The sequence below is a fragment of the Centrocercus urophasianus genome, unplaced genomic scaffold (genome assembly GCF_019232065.1).
Source record: "Centrocercus urophasianus isolate 14NV4802_14NV808 unplaced genomic scaffold, USGS_Curo_1.0 seq_20, whole genome shotgun sequence".
Lineage (NCBI taxonomy): Eukaryota > Metazoa > Chordata > Aves > Galliformes > Phasianidae > Centrocercus > Centrocercus urophasianus.
The window spans coordinates 3,072,375-3,092,955 of NW_024884756.1; the positions used below are offsets into that span (position 1 = coordinate 3,072,375).

General features: G+C 41.1%; 1 protein-coding gene across 1 annotated transcript in view; it reads left to right on the plus strand.

Annotated features, from left to right (window-relative positions):
• BARD1 (BRCA1 associated RING domain 1) overlaps nt 1-20,581 on the plus strand; it is a 43,768-nt gene that overhangs the window by 10,441 nt on the left and 12,746 nt on the right. Inside the window, exons 4-8 of the mRNA XM_042822346.1 lie at nt 1,278-2,245; nt 10,870-10,950; nt 11,658-11,830; nt 18,423-18,531; nt 20,071-20,200. Of these exons, the coding sequence (XP_042678280.1) occupies nt 1,278-2,245; nt 10,870-10,950; nt 11,658-11,830; nt 18,423-18,531; nt 20,071-20,200 (1,461 nt within the window). The remainder of the gene's footprint in view (nt 1-1,277; nt 2,246-10,869; nt 10,951-11,657; nt 11,831-18,422; nt 18,532-20,070; nt 20,201-20,581) is intronic.

Sequence of the window (20,581 nt, forward strand, 5' to 3'; positions counted from 1 at the left end):
AGAGACACGATATTCGATTGCTAAATGTACAGCTTTAAGTGAAATAATTATGAAGATATTGTGTGTAAGGGATTGGGAATACTTCGTATGGTAGCTGAGTTCATCTCAGTTTGTTGTAAAAAACCTGCTTGTGGTTATGTCCATAGAAAAATAAGAGAAAGGATGGGTAAGACAAATTGTCCTTAGAAAGTTAACACACTGAAGGTAGTATGTTGTTGCATTCACTGTCTGTCTTTCACTTTCAATAACTAAGACTTTGTATAATTGGTTTTCCTTATGTAATTTTTTTTTTTTTTTTGAAGAAAAACAGCACACTGATCTTGTTTAAGAAAAACAAAAGTATCCTATCTGCCTTCGTAGGCAAAATGAATATTGGTTCTGTGATCCCAATTGTTAACACATCAGTAGGACTTCTGTGAATGGCAATGTAGTTCTGGGAGCTTGGAGGTAATGGAGGCAAGGAGATGTGCCCATTGTTTCAGTGTCCTTAGTGTGCCACGTTTACTTCACAGGACTTACCTGAGGAACCTAAACCAAGTTAGATTTCCAGAGAGGAATCTGTGATCTGTTTGAGTCTCTTGGATTGAAAGAGTTGTTAAATTAAATTAATGTTTAACTTAGAGGTCACTTAATGCTCTTTATTTTTTTTTTTTTAAACCAGTGAGGAGACTTTATAGCCCCTGTTCTCAGCTGTTGTTCCCTGTACAGGATATTCCTCTGTCATTTTGGTTATTGATTTGTGTTTTGCTGCACAGTGTGAATTATAAAATTGCTCCATTGCACATTTTTAGAGACGTATTTGAGATGATCAAAGCATTCCTTGCAGTTATTTACTACCAAGGGTTAGAGGATCAGATAACAGGATACAATTACTTGTAGATTTTGTATGTCCCTCTGACTCATCTGCTGTATCTGTGGAATTAATCAACATTTGTCAGAAATATTTAACGTTCTTATAAGCATTTTATTTTTGATTGCTTGCAGTAACTCTTTGCATTTTTCCTCAGATAAACTGTAATATTGCTTCAGGAAATCGTTCTGTACTGGTATCTGTGCACAGGCTACTTTGGTAGACCTGTTTCCAAGGAAAACTGTGAGAAATACTTTTTCTCCTTTATATAACCTGGTCAGAAATATTGTGTGTGCTGCTTTGTTAACCCAGGGAGTTAAGGAACTGTGTCAACCTGGGTGTTTGCTTGCCTAGCAAGGCAAGTGGTTATGGTGCTCTTCTGAAGAGTACTCTCTGAATTATCTTTCTTCTTCCCTTTCTTACCTAGATTCAGCGGAATCTACATCTACACCAATGTGCTCGAACTTAGGAGAAAACAGTAAGAAGGGGCAAATAAAAATGTGGTTGAGCCCAAGAAGTAGGAAGATTCGATGTGTCGTGAACAAGAATCAGCCTAAGCCTAAGAGTGATGACCCTTGTCAAGACCCGTCTTCAGTTTATCATTTCTTTCCTTCCCCTGTTCACGAGAAGCCCTCCAAACCAACAAAAAAGCAAACCCAGAGGCAGAGTAAGAAGATGAAGAAAAAACGCCTAGCAGACGTGAACAAAGTGTGGGGTTTAGAGAAGCCTCAGCAAAAAGGAGGGGTTGAGGAGAAGACTTCCAAGGAAAAGTGTGTGACCATTTGCAGTGAGCCTCTAGTCCTGTGCACTCCGGAAGCAGATAGCCCCAAAGAGACACTTCAGCAGGAATCTGTAAAGGAAGCTGACTCTACCAGAAACTTGGAAGAAGTGGAAGTAACTCCAGAGGTGAAATCCTCAAAGGAGGAAGATAATGATGAGGCTGTCTGTCCTGTACGAGTCAGCAAGGAAAAAAACTGTGCTGCAGAGAAATTGCCATCAATAGAAAGTGAAGCAATGCCTTTGAAACGTGGAAGGGAGCAATCAAAACTTCCAGATACTTCTCAGTCTAAAAGACGAAGAAGTGAGAGGAGCCTTAACAGGAATTCAGGCAGTCAGACTTCTTGCTCAGAGGACTTGTCTCAGGATTGCCTTATCCCCCAAGTGACCGAACCCAAGACACCTGTTCAGGTCTGTGGCAGTGTAATGAAGACGAGAAGCTCTGCAGCAAGAAGTGCTCCTTCACTTCCAGAATCTCCCTCCACTCCATCTGCTTTGAAGGCTTGTAATCAAGTAGGACCACCACAGAGTCCTTCTGTGTTCAAGTCCCCTGCTAGTAACACAATTGCCAGAAGAAATTACAAAGGGGAGACTTTGCTTCATATTGCTTCCATCAAGGTAGGACTGTCATCTTCTATTTTACCTTTAAACAGGTTTAAAAAGGCAATGCTGTATTTAAAATATCCTGAAAACCACTTCAGCAGGTTCTGATTTCGCCAGCAGCGTTCATAATATGGTCTTCCTCCTCTGCGTTTAGTGAGTACTTTCCAACTTGTTTCTTTGACTTCATACAGAAACAACTATTGGAGTCATCAAAGATGCTTATTATTAAGAATCTTAGTGTACTTTACAGTGTTGCTCACACTTGTGGGTTCTGAGGAGTGGTAACCATTCCAAAGTTTAGGCCTTGTCTGCTGGAAATTCTCTGACTTGCTGTAAGGAGTTGATTCAGGTTTTTCACATCTCATGGAGCGATCTTGATCAGTTTAACTTGACCTGGTAATTGCCAGGATGAGATCTTAATTTCTTGCATAAAGATGGCTGCAATTTGAGGTAAGTATCTTGTAACCTTCAGGATCTCCATCTGATGCTGATCAAACACTGCACCCTGGGATGTGTGCTGAGCCCCCTCTGAGTGGTGCTGTCCTTACAGTGGAGGAGGGAGCATGAGGACAGAGTTGAGATGTTCTCAGGAGACTTTTACATACAATAATGCCTACCACTCATCTGGCTGCTACTGTGCTACCAATTTCTTCTGTGCTAAAACTCCATGGCCTTTGCTCTTTGCAGAAGTTAGCCTTGTAGAAGCTACCTGCAGATGGGATAAGTTGAAAACTTGCAGTCAGACTCATCAAATGTGTTAAATAGCAGCTCCTCTCTGCGAGGGCATTACAAAGAGTTTATACCTTAGCAATTCAAATGTTCTTGGTGCTAAATCATAATGTAGAAATGCCGTGTTGTTAATCAGCTGCCTCTGCGGGTAGAATTGATTCAGCTGGAAGCACCCTGACATTTATACTGCACTTCTATTTGACAAGACAAAGGCTGTTCTTGATAAATAACCATGTCCTCTTTCATAGGCATCCTAATAAGCCACTCCTGCTGCATGTGAGACCTCTTTAAGTGGAAGTGGCAGCTGAGCTAAGTTCATATCTCTTACTTGATGCCATTAATACTGAATTAGGAAAGAGAAAATGAGATGTTGTCCTCACAGATCTCAAGAGCTTTAAAGGATTGATCTTGTTTCTTCTCTTCGTAACTCCTCTTTATTAAAACACGTGGTTACAAATTATCCTTCCATGATTTTCTGGGAATTTCTGAAGAACAGTATTGTGACTCATTCTAAAAATTGATCTACCTTGATGAGTGTTGACACGGTTGTGGTTTCCGTGCCTGATGCTTCTTTGGAACACAAGTACTTCATCCAAGAAAAGAGCATCAGTATGGTGTATTGTGAGATTTGAAGTGAAAACTGATATGCCAATAAGGTGGCTTTCCATTGCAGAGCATTTTGAAGATGAACAAAAAGAGGATATCTGATGCTACAGACACGAGAATAAACGTGTTGCAGCTGTCCAGAGTTGGTAGTATTGCTTGTCAGCATTGGTACAGCATTAGCTGAGAAAAAAGGAGTAGGGCTACTTTAGGGACACTCCAGCTGTAGCATAGGCAGTGCAGTAGTCAGGCACCTTAATGCCTTGTCAGTCCTGTGTGTGAATTCATTTTGATTAATGTTTTAATAATCATTGAGCAGGGTGGGAAGCGACTTCCATTCTTTATTGGTTCTGCTGTGTGGGAAAAAAAAACAACAACCCAACCCTTTGATTCTGTCAGTATTGCAATGGTTAGATAGGGCTTGGGGATGGTTCCAAAGTTGCCACACTGTTAAATATAGTTAAAATAAGGCAAGGAGAGTGGCCTTTTTGCTTGTGGTTTACTTTTTATCTATGTCCAGCTAGTTAACTCTGAAGAAACTGTTTAACTGTCTCTGAACCACAGCTCTTTATCTGTAGAGGGAGATATGGATTATTTTTCATTTGGATTTGATTTCTTGAGGTCCCTTCCAACCCCAGTGATTCTCTGATTTGTGGTATTCTTTCTCTTTTTACATCACTACTGTAGATGTGTTGGGGCGTTCATGAGAAGCTGCTACATCACCTGGCAGCCAGTATTTGTCATGGCAAAGTGGGTTAAGAACAAGTTGCTCAAGCCAGGGTCATGTGGAGACTTAATCTTTCCAGTGAACCCTTGGTGATGTGTTTTGCTATCTCTGCAAAACAGTGAACAAGTAATTGTGATTCATTGCCATGAATCTGTTGGGAGCCTCCAGCCATTGCAAAAAAACATTGCGTTCAGGCATCAGTATAAGCTGTGTCATTCTAGCTTACTATTAGTAGGAACCTTGCTGTACTTTGTAACAAATGGCAGATGTGTTCTCAAATAAGTTGGTCTTGAAAATATTTGGTTGCATGCTGTATCTGTATTCCCACTGTGCTTCTAAAAAAAATCCCTGCCAGATCGTTGGTTTCTGGAAGCATTTTTCTTTCAGTGTTGTGTTACAGGTGAATATTTCTTCATGTTTGTGCAGCTTGCAATGTTTTTCCATGTGTGTAATGAGAAAGTCTTGGAGCTGCCACCCTCTCCCAAGTGAAACAAAGTCAAGTTTCCTGGGATTTCATTAATTATAAAAAATATCTGTTATTTTCATTATCTGTTAGGGTTTAATACTCTGGATGTAATGAAAGCTAATTGACTTCCAGTTTTTTCTTATTTAAAATAGATAATTAACAACATTACGAGGCATTAAAATTAAGTGTATTGTTCTGTTTTGAATGATTCTGAGGGGTTGTTCCCTTTTAGTACTTCTACTCTGGTGATAAACTGAGTGTAATCAGAATTGCTCTCGAGAAAGATTCTAGAATGGATGAACTTAATGCTGAGTTGCAGTAATAAATGAAAATAAATGCAGCTCTTCCCTCAGCAGACGGCAGTCGTGTTTATCTTCCTCCATAGTCATTAAAGCTAAAACTTCCACTTAGTCAAGATAAAAACGTGCTCTTCTGCACTCCAGATACTCTGACCTGGTGGGAAATTGCCCCTTCAACAGCCCATCTGAATAATCATAGAATCACCAAGGTTGGAAAAGACCTAAAAGCTCATCCAGTCCAACCGTTCACCTGTTCCCAACAGCTCCCACTAAACCATGTCCCTCAACACAACATCCAGCCTTTCCTTGAACACCTCCAGGCTCGGTGATTCCACCACCTCCCTGGGCATCCATTGCAGTGCCTGACCACCCTTTCTGAAAAGTAATACTTCCTCATGTCCAGCCTGAATCTCCCCTGCCGTAGCTTGAAGCCATTCCCCCTGGTTCTATCACCAATGACACGAGAGAAGAGGCCGACCCCCAGCTCACTACAGCCTCCCTTCAGGAAGTTATAGAGAGCAATGAGGTCTCCCCTGAGCCTCCTCTTCTCCAGGCTGAACATTCCCAGCTCCTTCAGCCTCTCCTCATATGGCCTGTGTTCCAGACCCCTCACCAGCTTTGTTGCCCTCCTTTGAACACGTTCCAGGGCCTCAATATCTTTCTTGCAGTGAGGGGCCCAAAACTGGACACAGTACTTGAGGTGCGGCCTCACCAGTGCTGAATACAGGGGAACAATCACCTCTCTGCTCCTGCTGGCAGCACTGTTTCTGATGCAAGCCAGGATGCCATTGGCCTTCTTGGCCACCTGGGCACACTGTTGGCTCATGTTCAGCCGAGCATCACTCAATACCCCCAGGTCCATTTCCTCTATGCAGTCCTCCAGCCACACCGCCCCAAGCCTGCAGCGTCACCTGGGGTTGTTGTGGCCGAAGTGCAGGACCCGGCATTTGGCCTTGTTGAACTTGCTGAATAATGAGTTATTCACAGTACAAACTCTCTAACTTAGGTGATGCTCAAAAATGTGACTCAGTACTACTTAGATTTCAGATGCTGTACTAACAAGCTAGTGTGGGAAGAGGAGGATTTCATGAAAGCTTTACCCATGGTTAGCCCACTGAGTTGCACTCTCCACATTCATTATGCTTAGCACTGCAATACTGCTAGGTAATTCTGTGAGAGTGTTCCTTTTTACTGCTTCGTTACCACTTGTGTAGTGATGACCTGAAAGAAGGAAAGAAAGTTTTTGTGAGCATCAGATGACCAAGCTCTAGAGCATTTGGATCGTTTTTAGGTAGATATCTGACCTTGCCAGTTGTGGAATTCCTTCCTTTTGATACCAATGGTTCTAACTCATGATTAAATGTTGGGCCATGTGTGCACATGCGAGGCAATGCATCCCTTGCTGCTGTTCCTCTTTAGCCTTTTGGCAGTGAACAAACAGCATCCTTTGTTCCAGCTGCTTTGCAGTGAGTCAGTGCATCCCTTGGTCTGGGGTCTTGGCCAGGCCCGATTCTGTGCAGCAAGTGACTGAATATAACGTGCATTTTATTGGAGAAAGGAGATCTGTTAGAAAGTGACAGGGTGATTCAGGTGCAGGCTTGGCACCTCAGTCTGCTTTAAAACTATTTTTGAGAGTGGGCTTCTAGGATTCTGTAATACTCAAGGACATATAATGCTAACAAAATAAAGCATCTTTATTGCGAGTTGACACAAATGAACACCAGAAAAACAAGTATGTACTTACAGTTAATTAGCCATGTACACAGCTGTATGATTTGAAAGTGTTGCTGGTACAGTACTCACCAAGCTGCTGTTAGGAATGGGGATGATCAACCCTGGCAAAATTTTGCTTCAAACCTGATCTGTTTCATGGAGTCTGATGTCAACCAGGTATCCTCAGGTATTCTGGAGTTCTCATGCAGAGAAGTTTATACAGTGGAAGCTCTGAGCTTGGGCAGGCAGTGAGTTACTTCATCCTTACAGAGTTAGGAGATGTAGGACACCAGCACACAGAGCAGCCAGGAGCTGCTGCTGACTTCTGTTCCTCTACCTAGAACAGCCAATTGAAGTTGCTGGTTTGTATTTTCTTAGACCAGTTCTTGCTTTCTGAGACTGAATTTTGCTTTTCACAGAAGTACTTCTGTTTTTCTGGGTGATGATTGCAGTTTCCTTGTGCTTATCAAGGATATTTCAAGATATTTCAAGTTCTTATGTACCCAGCTGCTTGTGTAGGATCCACTCTGTATTTCCCAAGTATATCTGAGGTTCCCAGACCTGCAGCATTTTCTATTGTGAATGTTTCAGCAGGCATCTTACTCTGTTGATATTTTCCCTATCATAACCAGGTTGCCTTTATGGTTGCTGCCATCATGGTTTGAGAAGTAATTCAGAGAAATTGGAGGTGAGAAACTTGCTGTTTATTGGAAACAGTTGAATGGAGCATTCATAATCACTATAAACATGCTGTAATTCATTTTTGGTCCTCTTTAACCCTTTTTTGTGAGCTGTAGTTTTCCTTCATGCTGTGCCATATCTTAACAAGCAAATGTGTGGGTTTGAAAGGGTTTTTTGTTCATTTGTTTGACCCACAGGTTGAAATCTCTTGAGCGAGCAAAGGGAGAAGTGTTTGGTTGATGTTGTACAGGTTTTTAACCCTAACTCTGAGTTTCATTTTTAAACGGGTAGAATTTTTATATTAACTTAATAATTTAAAGGTGACTTTCAGTGGAAAATGTATGGTTAATGGAAGCAGTGAATGAGAAAATGTCAAAAATGTGCCTAAAGGGACACTTGCAATTGTTGTTAACCATCTGTTCTTGTTAGCATCGTGACACGTAACTGATGTTAGGACTTGAAAGAGGGGGGGAAGAACCCAAAATGTCCCAGCCAAGTGGGTTTGGCTTTCTGGGTTTATGCCATCAGTTTCTGCAGGAGCAAACTGCTCACTGGGAGGGACTGCTTTCAAAGCTGTGTAAATACCCTTCTCTCTGTAAGCTGATGCAGCGCTATCTTCTGGACCTGCCAACAGATGGCCCCAATGCCTTTCCTGCTTCTGTGACTTTTCTGGGCTCCCTTAAGCAGAGGAAGAGCAAACCCAATGAGTTCTGTTGTTGTCACTGTACATGAGGTTGGTTATGAGCTTCTAATGTCCTTTGCTTTACTTCTTCCAAACAGATAATGTTACGCTTTGCAATGATTTCTGACTCTTTAGAGGCTGGTTGTAATCTGTCATTGATAACGAGATGTACAGAATCAACATTTCCCTGGGCTTTTTAATGTTAGTGCTTTTCTACCTGATGTTTGTCCTGTTTGCTTCTGAACAAGCAGCATCTCCAGTTGTTTCCACTTTGGCTGCAGACTGAACACAAGCTGTTGGGCCCCACTGGTGGAGCTCTGACTGCTGGGAACTGGTGATTTTCTGCTGACGTTGCTAGGGACAAGCAAATTCAGGGGACCAAATGTACATCATCTATTTGAATATTAGTCAAAGCATAATTCATGGAATTGTAGGGGTTGCAAAGGACATCTGGGCATCAAGTCCAACCCTCTGCTAAAGCAAGTTCCCTTCGGTAGAATTCACGAAGCATGTTTGAATGGGTGATCTCAAAGCAGTAGCTGGGTAGAGCTGTGGACTCCTGCTTTCTTGTGGAGAAAAGGAAGATGGTATACTGATTTTTTTTTTGTGTGACTTACCAGATGCTCTGGAAAATTCTAAATAGAAAGAGTAAACACTAACTCATGAATAACTTAGCTTTGAGTACCTGTTACCTGCTGACTTGGTATGACCCTCTGGTGCCAGTAACCCTCCTTGCTGGAGGGGCTTTAGGGTGTTTGCTAAGAATCTGCTTCTTGAAATTCCTGTTTCCCAAGAGGACGTTCAATCAAATTGCTTCTTGGGGGTACGTCATCACAGAATGGCTTGGTTTGGAAGAGACCTCAACGATCATCTGACCTCAAAAAGGCATGCACTTCTATCATGTGACGTAGCCAGAAATGAAGTAGTCAATTCAACGCTATGTTTCTTCCAATTTTGAGGCTACAAACAAAAGTTCCTTAGCATATCTCTTGCAATCCTGATTGACAGCACGTCTGCAGCCTCTGCACAGCACAGCTGACACGACAGCTTCCCACCCTTCTGTCAATCTCATCGCAAGGTGCCATTGCAGGGAGTGGGTTCCATTTACAGCTGGGGGGGATATCATAATACTTCTGTCAACTGCAAAACGCTGCTCTTCCCATTTTTGATTCTGGTCTGTTTGTTCTGTGGATGTTGTTCTGTTGTCCACGCCAGCTACGCTTCCTTTGGTAAAGCTATAGCAATGCTTTACCAATCAACATTAATGTTACTGTTCTGAGCAGCTACAGCACTCTGATGCCCACACAAATTATTAGCTATGCTTACTGCTCTAGAGGGGAGTACTGTGGAAATGTCAAACCTTTGCTGTACGTGTTTGCAAACTTAACTTTAAATGATAAGCTCAGATCTTGCTTATTATAGATAATTGTATCTTCTCTCTGTAGAGAAAGATCTGATGCTGATCTCACCATCTTAGCTGTTTCTGAATAACTGTTGACATTTGATGCGTGTCTGTTACCTTGTAAAGTATTCTAACAGCAGCATATTCTTAAATTGCTTTGAAATGTGATGTTTTACTAGGACATCTAGGTTGGGAATGTAATGGATGAAACTTCCCTGCCATCTCATTTGCCTGGCTGCTGTAGAGCCAATCAATGATTCTCAGCGCTTTTTTTGTGAGTGTCTCTTGCTGGATTTATTTGTGCTGAGCAGAATCTGACGTCTTCATCTTTTCTCTAACTAGAGAGTGAAGATTAAAGCAGTTGTTTTTCAGCAGTGCTCCCTACTAACAAAAACAAATGGGATTAAGTTTATTTCTGTTGTACTTAAGACTTAATATTCTCTCACATTTGCCTAAGTTGGGCTGTAGAATAACAGTTCCTTGATGCTTTGTGAGGTACAGAACTTTGTGTTTCATGGAATAAATTTTTTTCCCCATGGTTCATGATATTTATACATTGCAAGTTTGGTTAAGGACAAGGGCAGGATACCAGTTTACATCTTAGTGCTTCCATACCTTGCTCTAGGGCAGGTGTTAGTTATTGTCTTGAAATGCCTTCACCAACTCTGCCCAGTAGCTTCTTTTGCCATATTATGATGGAGACAAAGTAGAGGCTGAGCAGAAATCAGTTTCCCTTTTATTCAGGTTTTACTATAGGCAAGGAAATGAAAATAGCATGTTTTCCAAAAAGCAATTGAAAACTATTGTGTTAGAATAAGTGTCAGAGTTTCAGTGAGATTCAATGTAAGCAGTAATTTCAGTGTTAAATAGAAATCTTTTCCTTTTGACTTGTGGGGGGGAAACAATCTACAGGAGCTTGTTTGCCTTATTAGTCTGTTTTACCTGCACATGTTTCTAGCCAATCCTTTATGAATCAAAGAAAAGAAAAAAAAAGAGGAGAAAAGAAATAACTTCTGAATAAGCATTCCTTGTCCTTGCAGTGAATTCCAGTGTACCAGGTCAAACTTTGGATTTCAGGATTCTGCGTTAAGACAGTTATATTTTTACATTAAAATCAGGTGCATATGTATGGGAAAAATGTTCAGCTCCTTCTAACTGAACACTGACTGATAAAATGTTGTCTCCAAACCAGATAAGTTTCTGTTATCCTAGCAGTTTCCAAATGGAAGACTGATTTAATGTCATTGCAGGTAAACTTATAACATTGCATCTCTTAAGCTTGTTGTCTTTGTGTGTCTTTATTACTCTGTAATGATAATTATTTCTTACCTACGTAGGGTGACTTAGCAGCTGTTGAAGAGCTGCTGAAAAATGGGGCAGATCCCAATGTTAAGGACAATGCTGGCTGGACACCACTGGTGAGTTGTAGACTTCTTGCCTTTTGTCTTTCTATCAGATTTCATTTCATCCTTCCTTTTCTTATACTTTGGTTCCCTTTATACACACTTAGGTGACAAAGAATTGTTCAGGATAGAAAATGGTGAGAGTGTAAGAGAATTTGTTACAACAGCTGCAGCCAAATCCAACTTTCCTCTGCTGGGTTAGAATTTGCAACTCTCAGACAATTTGAGATGTCTGAGATCCTGCAAGTGCAGAAAATGTGACTATGATACCTAGAAAGTGATTGGTTGCAGACATCTGTCTTTCATGAGTGCTTAATGTCCTTGATGGTTTTCTTAACGTTTTTGGAAGTAGGTGGAGTGGTTGAATGAAAAAATATCGCACTCTTGAAGAACAGAGAATAAATAGGAGGCTTTTTTCAGCAACTTCTTTCTCTCCTAAACAGTACTCTTGACTGAGCCTGTAATCTGTGAGGCTTTGTTCTTTGTGGTCTAATTTGAACACAGTCGGCCTTTGTTCGCCTCCTCTCTGTGCTTGTTATTAGTGCCAGGTTCCAAGGTTAGTTCATGTTGGGAATGTAATGCAGTATCCTTGCATCATCTTCCCTGATTATCTTCTGAGAGGGTTTGAGAATGAACGTGATAACAGGTATGACAGAGGTCCTTCCTCTGAGCTCTGCTTCACTTGAGTTTTCTCTTTCCTGCTTGTGGACTCTCCACGCTAGCACGAGGCATGTAACCACGGGCACCAAGAGGTGGTGGAGCTGTTGCTACAACACAAAGCACTGGTGAATTCTACGGGCTATCAGAACGATTCGCCCCTTCACGACGCTGCCAAGAATGGGCACGTGAGCATTGTTGAGCTGCTGCTTCTGCATGGTGCCTCCCGTGATGCAGTGTGAGTAGAAGTAATGCTGTTTAAGCTATAGCACCAGCTACAGTATCCAGGATGTATGATAAGTAAATGTGAAGCAAAGCTAGTTAATTAAATACTGCTATTTGTAGCAGTAGTGGAGATGTTGAGCACAACACAGCATACAATGTTTATATCCACCCCTTTTCAAGGTGTTTTGTTTCTATTTCACTTTGTCCAGGAAGTATCTGGGGACTGTCCTAGGGGAGCAACAAAATACGCTTGTCCTATTTTAACATTCTTCTGTTGATGTTTTGTTATAGCTCAGTGAGATATGGAATGCTGAACTAGATGAGCTTTGAACTGCTACATCTGTTTTTTTTCACTTTCCCTTCACTCCTCGCCAGCAGAAGGTGTTTCAATCCAAACTGCAGACTGTTAGTATACCAGCTGTTAAATGTGGTTGTAGGTGCTTTAGCATTGCTGTTGTGCCAGGAGCACCCAATGCATGTCAATAGAGGGGTGTGTGTGTGTGTGTAATAAGACAGGTGAAGCCTTGTGTGCCATAAGTTTCCTTGTTAGGAGCATAACAAAACATAAGCAAATTCAGTTTAATCACTTCAGCTCACAGTATTCACTCTTGAAGATCACAGAATTGAGGTATTCTCAAGAAAAGCATGGGCTTTTCAAAACCAGTCATAGTCTTGAAAACACTGGAGTTGGAGAAGGCGGGGAGAGAAGCACACCAAATAGAGCACCCTAACTGTGAGAAAGGATCGATTGTTCATCTTCATTTGGTTCTTGAACAACAAAGACCCGTGCGTTACACCGTAAGCTGACAACTTCAGAAACTGATTTTCAAACCACTCATGTATTGCTCTCTGGTTGTGTGACACTTACCACTTGTCTGTCTGGTATCTGAAAGTGTAGCACAGGCAACAGCTTTGATGCAAGTTTTCAACAGGACTCGAGCGCTGCAGGGTTTGCACTGCAGAGACTCCAAATGCCAGCATTGGGACTTTTCAGGTCTCTTATTAGCCTTAATCTCTGCTGCGTGGGCTTAGACAAACTGAGACAAAGCTGAACTTAGTTCAGCTCATTCTGTGTGAGCAAATATGACCTTCTGTTGAAACAGGAGCTTTTTAATCAGGGAAGGGAAGATCTGAATAAATCTTAAACTCGGCCGTAGTTGTCACTGAATATGGGTAAGATTCAGCTGTGTATGAAGGCACTGGGATTCAGGTTAGGTCACAACTCTGCAACCAACTACTTCTAGCAGTATTAAAAATAGCTTCTTACTTCTGAATACACAGTGTTCTTGCCTTAACCTCCAGTGTGCTCAAAATATCCCTGTGCTGTTTATAAATATGGAAGAATACACTTCTTAAATCTTTTGGGGAACAAGCATAGCCTTTCTTGATCTCTTTTGTTGCTTTGGCAAAAAAGCAGCCCTGCCTGCCCCCTGCCCTGGATAAAGGGAGGCTTCCAAATCTTCTGTATGTTCTCTATCCCTGTCTGAAGTGTAACTGCATATATTCCTATCACAGCAATGAGGGGAAGATGTTTTTTTTCCATTTTACAGAGAACGTTGGAGACATAAAAAGAAGGGATCTACAAGTGAGGTGTTTAGACTTGAATAGTAAGACTTTACTGACCTCTTCCAAACATTGCCAAGAAACAGTATAAACAACAACAACGTATGTGAGACTTCTGAGAATGTCTTATGCTTCCTTCCCTTTTCTACTGAGCCTTGCTGGTTTTAAAAACAAATTGCTACATTCTTTCCCTGGACCACATCTGTCCAAATCTTACAGGGTCGATTTCTACCTGTGCTTCTGGTGCTAATTAAACAGTAGTTGGATTTGTCTAGATAAGTGGATTTGAAACCTTTTTGATATAAAAAGTTTAATTTTTTTTTCTAGAGGATGCAGGAACCCTTATAATAAAGTCAAGACCCTGGCAAGAAGCATGCTTTTCTTCAGTTTTTTCATATATCCAGGAGCAGCACTTTTGAAAACAGGAGGCAAGAGCAGGGTGATCACCTCAGATAGTGCACTTATCGTTGTCTATTTGGTATGATTAGTCATAATTGGCCTCATTGTTCTTAATACAGGATATGCTTACCTACACGTTAGGACTAGCATTGTTAATGCAGAAATTGAGCAGTAATGAGCAGAACTAAAGGGTGTACTTGTGGAGTGCCTTAAATTTAAAGGTATGCAGTGTGTAAGCTGTACAAAAGCTGTAACAAATTTTGCTAAGCTACTGTCTTTACATTGATTCTTTACGTGCAATTCATTTTGGTCATTGCATGGGCTCTTCAAGTACTGAGAACTTTGAGGCTGGGTGAGGGCCCTCTTTATCCTAGCAGTGATTCTTCACTGCCTCATGGAGTGGAGGAACTTTTAAATAGTTCACTGTGGTTACTCAAAGACTTTTCCTTTAGCTAACCTCAGTGAATTGTGAACATGAAACGTGTATTCAAACGTTACTTGAGATATGCAGCATGAAAATCCCCACAAGTGGCTGATGTGGCTGTTCTGACCATAGATATAACTTGATTATATCTTAATATCCCTTGTGTGCTGGAGAGTTAATTTATTTGAATTAAAGCAGATATTACATTGAAGAGCCTGCTTAGAGCAGTACTTCTGAATTTCAGCGTGAATCTTGGCTGCACAAGGCAAAATATGTGTTTTTAAAGAAATGAAGCATTTTAACTGAAGACCTCAGGACAGTTAAGATCTCCTAGGCTGTAAAGGATTATAAGATATATCTAGGAACAAATACAGCCACTTCCCAAGGGTCTCAAGGCGTGAGGAAGTAACAAGGTATGATATAAAGCAGCTGCATATCTTCTGGACAAAGAGAGTACAGGTGAGAACTACAACCCCTCTCTCCAGATTGCAGTTCTAGGATTTCAGTCTTCTTCAGAAACAGATTTCCAAAAGAATTCTAAGACTTAGTAGTAGTTGCAATTCTTTTACCATTTGAAATTTCCACTGACTGGGAAAGACATGAAGTGCAAATGGAAAATATTATATGCACCACTGGATCTATTGATTGTCCCACTGGTCTAGTTAATTTTTTAAACTTAATCTCCTACACTTAGCTCCTTTTTTTTTTTTTTTTTTTTTTTTTAGCTTTTTTTCCACATGCTCATTCTTGAATTCTGCCTCTTTCCTTGCTTCACAGCAAGCCAAGTGATTTGAAAAATTAGATCTGTGCATTTGCAATTTCACAGTACTTTCTAAATGCTTTCACTCAAGTGGGCTATCTTGCCAGTTCTTCATGCCCAATAAGTTTAGCATTAGTAAAAATTGTTGTTGCCCTGTTATTTTTTTTCTTTTAGGTGTTAGCAGTCTGAGTAGTTGAGTCTGATTCCAAACAAACCTGGGGGAATGTTTAGGGATTGGCTGTTGTCCCCAGTTATGAATGGCATAGAGGTTAATGTGACTGGGGCTTCTGAGGAACTGGCATGGATATGTCCCTCTTATCTGTTCTCCCCTGATTGCTTGTTTCTTGAAAGTTCCCTGAAACACATAGGAGGTAGCTGTTAAATTTCCTTTCTGCCACAGCTATTAGTCTCTTTGTAGCTAAGGCTTTGTAGGTAAGAATTCAGCAATGTTCCACCGTAAACCGAATCCCAGTTTCAAAGCTGTTCATAAGAAGCTCTTTGATCGGTCGGTCCTTCACATATCACCTGTCGTCTCATGTGAAGCCATACTCAGAAGATTATATTGAGTTGCTCTTCATTGGGCTCATCTTTGTTCTCAGCACAGAAATCCTGCTCTTTGATTGGAATTTGCTGGAGCCCTAAGAGCCCTCCACTGAATATTCCTTGATGACTGACTAATAGGAGAGTGTTTGCATCAAAGGATACATCTGACTCTTGAATGTTTAAATCAACTTGCAAGAAGCCATCTTACACTCTAGTAGAAAGAAGTGTGCCTTAGAGACCTTGTACTCTGGCTGAAGCATCAGAGGCACTTACTACCGTCTGATGGTAACACTTCTGTCTGTCTTCTTCTGAAGGTGGAACTTGTCAGCTCGGCCCCGTGTGGGCCCATATTCAGCAAACACTAACCTATATATTACTGGTATTCCTCAAAATGTTGTGTTTGTGTTCCTGTTGCAGCCCTAGTTAATTTCATTTCACAGTGTGGATCGAAAGTTTAAATCCTCAACAACATGGAGGGCTTCTCTTGTTCTTCAGCTTGGCTGCAGACAGATTTGAGCATATTTGTTTTTGCCAATCCTGCTTGTGGGTCTAGAAACATATTCCTAACATATTAGGAATGGTATCTGTAAATAACTACACCAAGAATGGTACCAGCTGAGCAGAGACTTAGTCTCTTTCTGGTTATGACTACCTCCAGGTGCCTAAGTAAAATGAAGAAATCTGTTTTTTATCCTTATTCTTAGGCAAGGAAGTCAAAGAAATACCATACCCAATATCTGTTTTACAGAGATAATTCCTTTTTTTTTTTTGTAAAAGAACTACTCTCACATCTCAGTTTTCCTCCCTTTCCCTTTTGATCAATAAACTGCTTTCATACAGATATTCAAAACACTTAAACCCATCTCTTGAGCTGCTGTGCATTTTTTTTTCCGGCTCTGATTTCTCAAGCTCATCACTGTTCACTTCAGTGTGCCACCTTAGCATCCTATGACTGGCCATTAATTCTTGGCCAGTAATGAGAGGATGGTATTTGGCAGTGCTCTGGTAAGAGATGATTAAAATGTTCTTAAACAATGGGAGAGAGGGAGAGAAGACACAATCCAATGAATACAGAGGAACCAGCTAAAGCTCCTATTTGAGCAGTTTATATTTAACAAATGTCTTCTGCCAATTAAACACATAATAGCAGTGGCCTGAAGGTAAATATTCATCAGGTGATGAGCTGTTTGTTTTCTTTCAGTTGTCAAGGATCTTTGGGAGAAAGAACGCTCCCAAGCCTCGACAACAAATGTGATTTTTTTTTTCCTTTCCATTTTTTCATAGCAAAAGTTCAGCCAGCCATCCAGTCTAAAGATGACTTCAATGTATGTGCCACTGTTGTTTCTCTGCATCCATTGTTCTGAGGAACTGTCCTGCAGCAGTTTGAGTGGGATATATATGACCCTTATATAAAGAAAAGGCAAAAGCTACCCTGATGATGCATGACAAAGCAGGAACAGCATGACAGTATTTAATGGGCTACAACTCGGAGGACTGGGCTGAGGTTTAACCAATTATCTTTTTGTCTGTGGAATTTGTATTAGGCTGGCTCTCTGCTCATTAGTAACGCAGGAGAGCTCTGGTTTGGCAATAATATGAAATTGGAAACTGTAAAATACCGGAATCTCCCATGTGGGGTTTTTGTGGGTTGTAGAGTTCCCAAGAGCTGAAGTCAGCAAGCTGTGCTCAGCCAGGGGCATAGGAAGAGTCTGGGGTCAGACATGTCTTTTAACTTTGAGCTGGCCGAAGCCCCCCAGTGTAGTCAGAATGAAGATTTAATGATTTGAGCTTTTGTTCAGGCTGGGTTGAGTTATGGCCTCGTGGAATTCGCTGTAAAGCTTCCTGGATTCTTACTCTGCACAGGAACGTGTGGCTAACTAAGAGACAGCACTTGAAAGATGCAGCAGTTTTTTGACCTCTTTAAATGTTTCACTGCTTGATGACCAAGCTTGGCAGGTTTCAGGCACAGAGTCAGGGCTTTGTTCTTGGTGACGAGCTTCCCCTTCATAATGAGCTCTTACTATGCATTTTAACAGCCAGAGTTACATGAGGTGAGGAGAAGAGGATCTGCTGGAATGGCCATTATTCCCGCAAAGGGCAGAACAAGCAGAATGTCTCCCTGGCAAAGGATTGTGTGTGTTAACAGCAATTACACCTGTTCTGCAGTTTCAGGCTTTCCTCTTCTCAGTGCTGACCTGCAAAAGCCGTGTGAGGAAGAGACAGAAGCCATGGCTGTGCTTGATGTTGTGTTTATAGCAAATCATGTCAGGGATGTTAAAAGAATGGGGGAGGTGAGGGGTCTTGAAGCATATCTAATATCTGCGAGCTGCCACATAGGATGAACAGTTTTCAACGAAATTACCAAATAAACACAAATTTGAATGAATTGGCTGTAATGTGTTCTGTGGCCCAGCACAGATAAATAAGATGCTTACTCAAATTTTGGATGCGTGAGGGAGCTTCTGCTCTCAGGAAGAATGCAGATAGCTCTTCCCATAAAAGCCTAACGTCAAACTCCAGTGTTTAACTCAATAGGTGGAATCTTCCAGTGTTCCTTTTGTGGCAAAAGGGTAAAAATGTATTTTCTTGATCCTGGGAGGCCAGTAAAAAGATGGAAGCTGAAATTTCTGGGTCTTGTGAATGATATCAGCGTATCTCAAAAGGGTTTATCAAGAACTGTGGCATACTTAGCATAGCACTCTGAACATCCCTTATTCCTCAGCTGAATGCAGCAGCTTGTAATTTGGTATCCATCTGTCTTGGATACAATTCTTATTTGAGGCTTTGTGGTTTTTAGCTGAAATTACATATTAGTTAGGAAGTGATGGTGGGGAAGCTACCCAGCTAACATACCCAGTTACTTAAGAATCAAGTCACATTTTATTTACTTAAACCCATCTGTGCTTGTTTTGCCAGTAATATATTTGGTCTGCGGCCTGTGGACTATGCAGAGAGTGAAAAGATGAAGTCTGTGCTAATGTTACCCGTCAAGAATGAATCATTTTCATTTAGCCAGCCCTCTGAGGTAAGTGTTCAGTGTGGGTTTTATTTTTTGTTGTTGTAGTTGTGCTATTGTTTGTTTGTTCTTAAAGAAAAAGAGCATCAGTTCATCGTGTCAGTGCAAAAGGCTTGGAGCTAGGTGGATTGCCTAGATCTCCCTGTAAAGGCAGAGGCTTAAAGCAGTCTAGGGAGCTAATCTGTGTAGTATTATTTCTAGTCTATATGCAGGGCATTTACGAGCTTCAGTATTCCGTGTTATGGTAGCTTTACCTGGGAAAGTGCTGTGTTATAGGAGGATGGGCACAGTTGTTCCTGAAGTATTGTTCCTTTGCTATCATTGGTGTTTTCATGCATGTTTAAATTTGCTCTGCTTGCCAAACTACCTGAAAGCAGCAGTAGTCTTTGCTCCAGGTTCTTCTTTGCTTTTAAGTCTGTTACAATACTGTCCTATTATCCCTTAACCAACAGTGAAGATGTCAGCTCAGTAGCTGAAAACAGGTTTTGAATTATTGGTTTGGTTCTTTTTTCTTTTTTCCTGTATTTTTTTTTTCTTCTGAAGTCTTCTGGGTTTGTAACCAAAACTTATCCAGACTATCATAATGTGCTTTTTGCTTCCTAATGAGAGATGATTAAACCGAGCTGGCTGATGCAAGCAGTCCTTCCTTATTTCACGGTACGTAGCCTGCTATGATCCCTTCTCAGTGGACAAGAAAATACCTATTGATGAAAAGTAAACTGTTGCAGCCGGATCAGTAGAAGTATAACTGTTGCTCCCACCTGTAGTAAATGTAAGCTAATGGATCTCTTCTGTAGCAAGCAAAACAGTCACATTTTGTACTTGCTTAGGGATGAACGCATGCCAGTGGATGAGCACCAGTTCACATAGATCACTTGTTACAAAGCCTGAGGCTTTAGGGTAGCTGGGTCGCAAAGATGGGTCTGCACTGAGGCGTCTGTGCACTTAGCAACACCAGGAGCTGAAGCATCACAGCCTTCCCAGCATAAAACTGGATCAAACGGTATCTTCAACTTTCCGTTAATCTGCATTAAAAAAACATAAGCATCCATTATTTCCAGAGCAATGTATTAGGAACATCTTAGTAAAAAGGGAATGCCAATTATATAAGTCAGTCAACATAACGGTAGTGTAGCTGTTGGTCATGTCTCCCTACGAGCAGATGATTTTACTGCTGCACTGAGAAAACCTCCAATGCTACAGTCAGCAAGACTGCTTACACAATGTTCAAGCAACAAAATATGTTGACAGCAGCCTGTTTAAGATGAACAACACAACTTTTGCATCAGCTTTCTGTTTTTATAGCTTCCATAAGCTAAACAAAGTATCTCAAATGCCAACTTGATTTTTTTTTTTTCCTTTCTGGAGCTGGCTTTTACAAAGAGATTTAGTGATAGACTAAGATAGACTAGTGATAGACTTCCACTCGGCTTGCCATGAATTGTTTTTCACAGTGCTTAGTCTTTATTAAATAATGCTCTCAAGCAAGTAAGTTGCATTCTTGGTTCCCAAACACTTGGCTTATGCTGGACTTTCTTGCCATCACAGAGCCCAAGCCAGCCTAGAGATGGACCTCTTGGTATCCTGGGGAGCAGTCTGAGTTCAAAACAACAGAAACTGCTGAACCAACTAGCAACAGTTCTGAAGGCTCGAAGGTGCACTGAATTTAACAACACAGGTATGTAGTTTTCTTAAAACAGGGACAGCAGTTCTGCACATTATCTGTTAAGATGCTATTTGGAACAGTTCTTTTTTATCATTCTGAACTGTAGTTCCTGAAATCCCTGAATTGTAGCAGTGGTCAAAGGATGGCATGCAGTGTTGCATGTGAATGCACGTAAGGTCTGCCTGGTTACTGCAGCAGGAGACTTCTGGGGGAGCCACGGTTTGACAGTGTATGGATTTTAAATAACAAGTTATAAGTGCTCCTCAGAGAACCCTTTTCTCTGCACATCTTTTATGAGTGTTACCTGCTTATGTGAGCCATACTGCAAACTTTTTATCTCCTTTAAATCTTAAGCAGATGGTCCCTTTAGATACAACGGTGAATATCAGTTGA